Raw genomic sequence first — 1,538 nt, forward strand, 5'->3', positions numbered from 1 at the left:
TTTCTTTCCTGGTCAGGCGGGGGGCAGCGGCTTGCGTCGGGGGGAGGCTGCGTTTACAGACACGGCGCTTGAGAAAGAGGCTGCCGCTGTGAACATAGGTTCGGTGACGACACAGTTGCCGCTCACTTCAGCGGGAGAGTCCACGAGAGGCGTGTTGTCCATTTCGATCAACTCAAAATCTGCATTGTTCCACTGGTCCGGGTCGTTGTCGTCGTCCTCTTCATCGTGTAAAAGGGCCTGGCAAAACTCTCTGTCGTCAGCGTCTCTTTGTGCCACGTTGTGGGGTTTCCTACTTTGGCCACTGGGGGCGGTGGCGAGTTTGTACATAACCGGGAAGATGATGGCGGTGATTGCGGAAGTGGCGAGCAACATGTACATCATCACAGGCTGATCGGGAAACTGGCCCAGCATGAACCCGACAAAAGTGGGCAGCATCATTTCGCCCAGTGCGGCACCCACCACGAAGACTGACGCTGTGTTCCCTGTCACTGTGGTGTACTGTTCTATCCAGGAAATGCCGCTGGGGAACGTGGTGGCAATGGAGGCACCATAGAGACAGGTGCAAACCCAAAGCACTACTTTCTCCCTGTTGAAGAGGCAGAGAAGTAGAGAGGAGACGGTGCTGCCCACCAGGCTGAACAGGATCAGGGTGCCCGGGTACATGCACGTCGCAAAGAAAATCGCCATCCCTCGACACACGGCGAACGCCCCCCAGTAAAATGAGTTCAGGCCAGCTGCCTGCGCTTGCTCCATTTGCGCAAAATCCTTGGCGTAGGTGTAGATGTAGGAGCCGTACATTACCTCGGCGCCTACGTAGGCGAAGAAAAAAAAGCCAAACAGGACAACGAGTGCAGTGTGGTGTCTGGCCAGCAGGGGCTTGCCCGATGCGGTTTGGGCTTTGTCGGTCGAGGACCTGCCGCAGGCGAAAAATAAGAACAATAAGAAAGTGATGACGCCGAGAAAAGATCCAATCACGATGTAGGCCCACATGGATCTGAGGGGGCTCTGGACGTAGAGTAGGATCCTGTGAGCGTCGGGGTCTCTGGTGGCAGGAAGGCTGTAGTTGGTGGCAACGGTTCTCACGCTGTTGTTGCCGTCAGCCCCGAACAGCAGCTTGGCTATGATTGGGGACACGAAGGCTCCAGCTGCGAAGCTGAAGTGCAGCGCCTGCATGTGGGGCCCGGCCTGTTTGCCCCACGTGTTCAGTATGAGCACGTTCCCACCTGATAAGGAGAAGGGAGTCACAGGTTAGTGGACAGTGTCGGGCTAGGTCTGGGCAATAGGTTTTGAGTTCTAAAAAACTACCGCGACACGAGGGACCCCCAGCCATTATACCTGCTTTAGTGCATTTGCAAAGAACTTAAAAACGGCCAGCCACAGTGGTCCCTCTCCTATCGCGGTAGTTGCGTTCCAAGACCCAAGATAGTTATTATATTATTTACGAACCTCCCCCACACTGTTACCAACCCTCCCTAGACTATACTACCCTTTCCCACACAAGATATAAGACATACATATTTATGTAAATAAATTAAATA

At 54.0% G+C, this 1,538-nt stretch overlaps 1 protein-coding gene across 5 annotated transcripts in view; it reads right to left on the reverse strand.

Moving 5' to 3' along the window:
• Positions 1-8: 8 nt before the first annotated feature.
• The window catches only part of mfsd4b (major facilitator superfamily domain containing 4B), an 11,220-nt gene continuing 9,690 nt past the window's right edge, over positions 9-1,538 (reverse strand). For 4 of the 5 annotated variants that reach the window (XM_025056982.1, XM_025056979.1, XM_008312664.3 and 1 more), the window contains one exon: positions 9-1,223. In XM_025056982.1, the coding sequence (XP_024912750.1) occupies positions 13-1,223 (1,211 nt within the window). In that variant the 3' untranslated portion in view covers positions 9-12. The remainder of the gene's footprint in view (positions 1,224-1,538) is intronic. The other variant, XM_025056981.1, reaches the window with a different exon arrangement.

The sequence above is a fragment of the Cynoglossus semilaevis genome, chromosome 7 (genome assembly GCF_000523025.1).
Source record: "Cynoglossus semilaevis isolate Cse_v1.0 chromosome 7, Cse_v1.0, whole genome shotgun sequence".
Lineage (NCBI taxonomy): Eukaryota > Metazoa > Chordata > Actinopteri > Pleuronectiformes > Cynoglossidae > Cynoglossus > Cynoglossus semilaevis.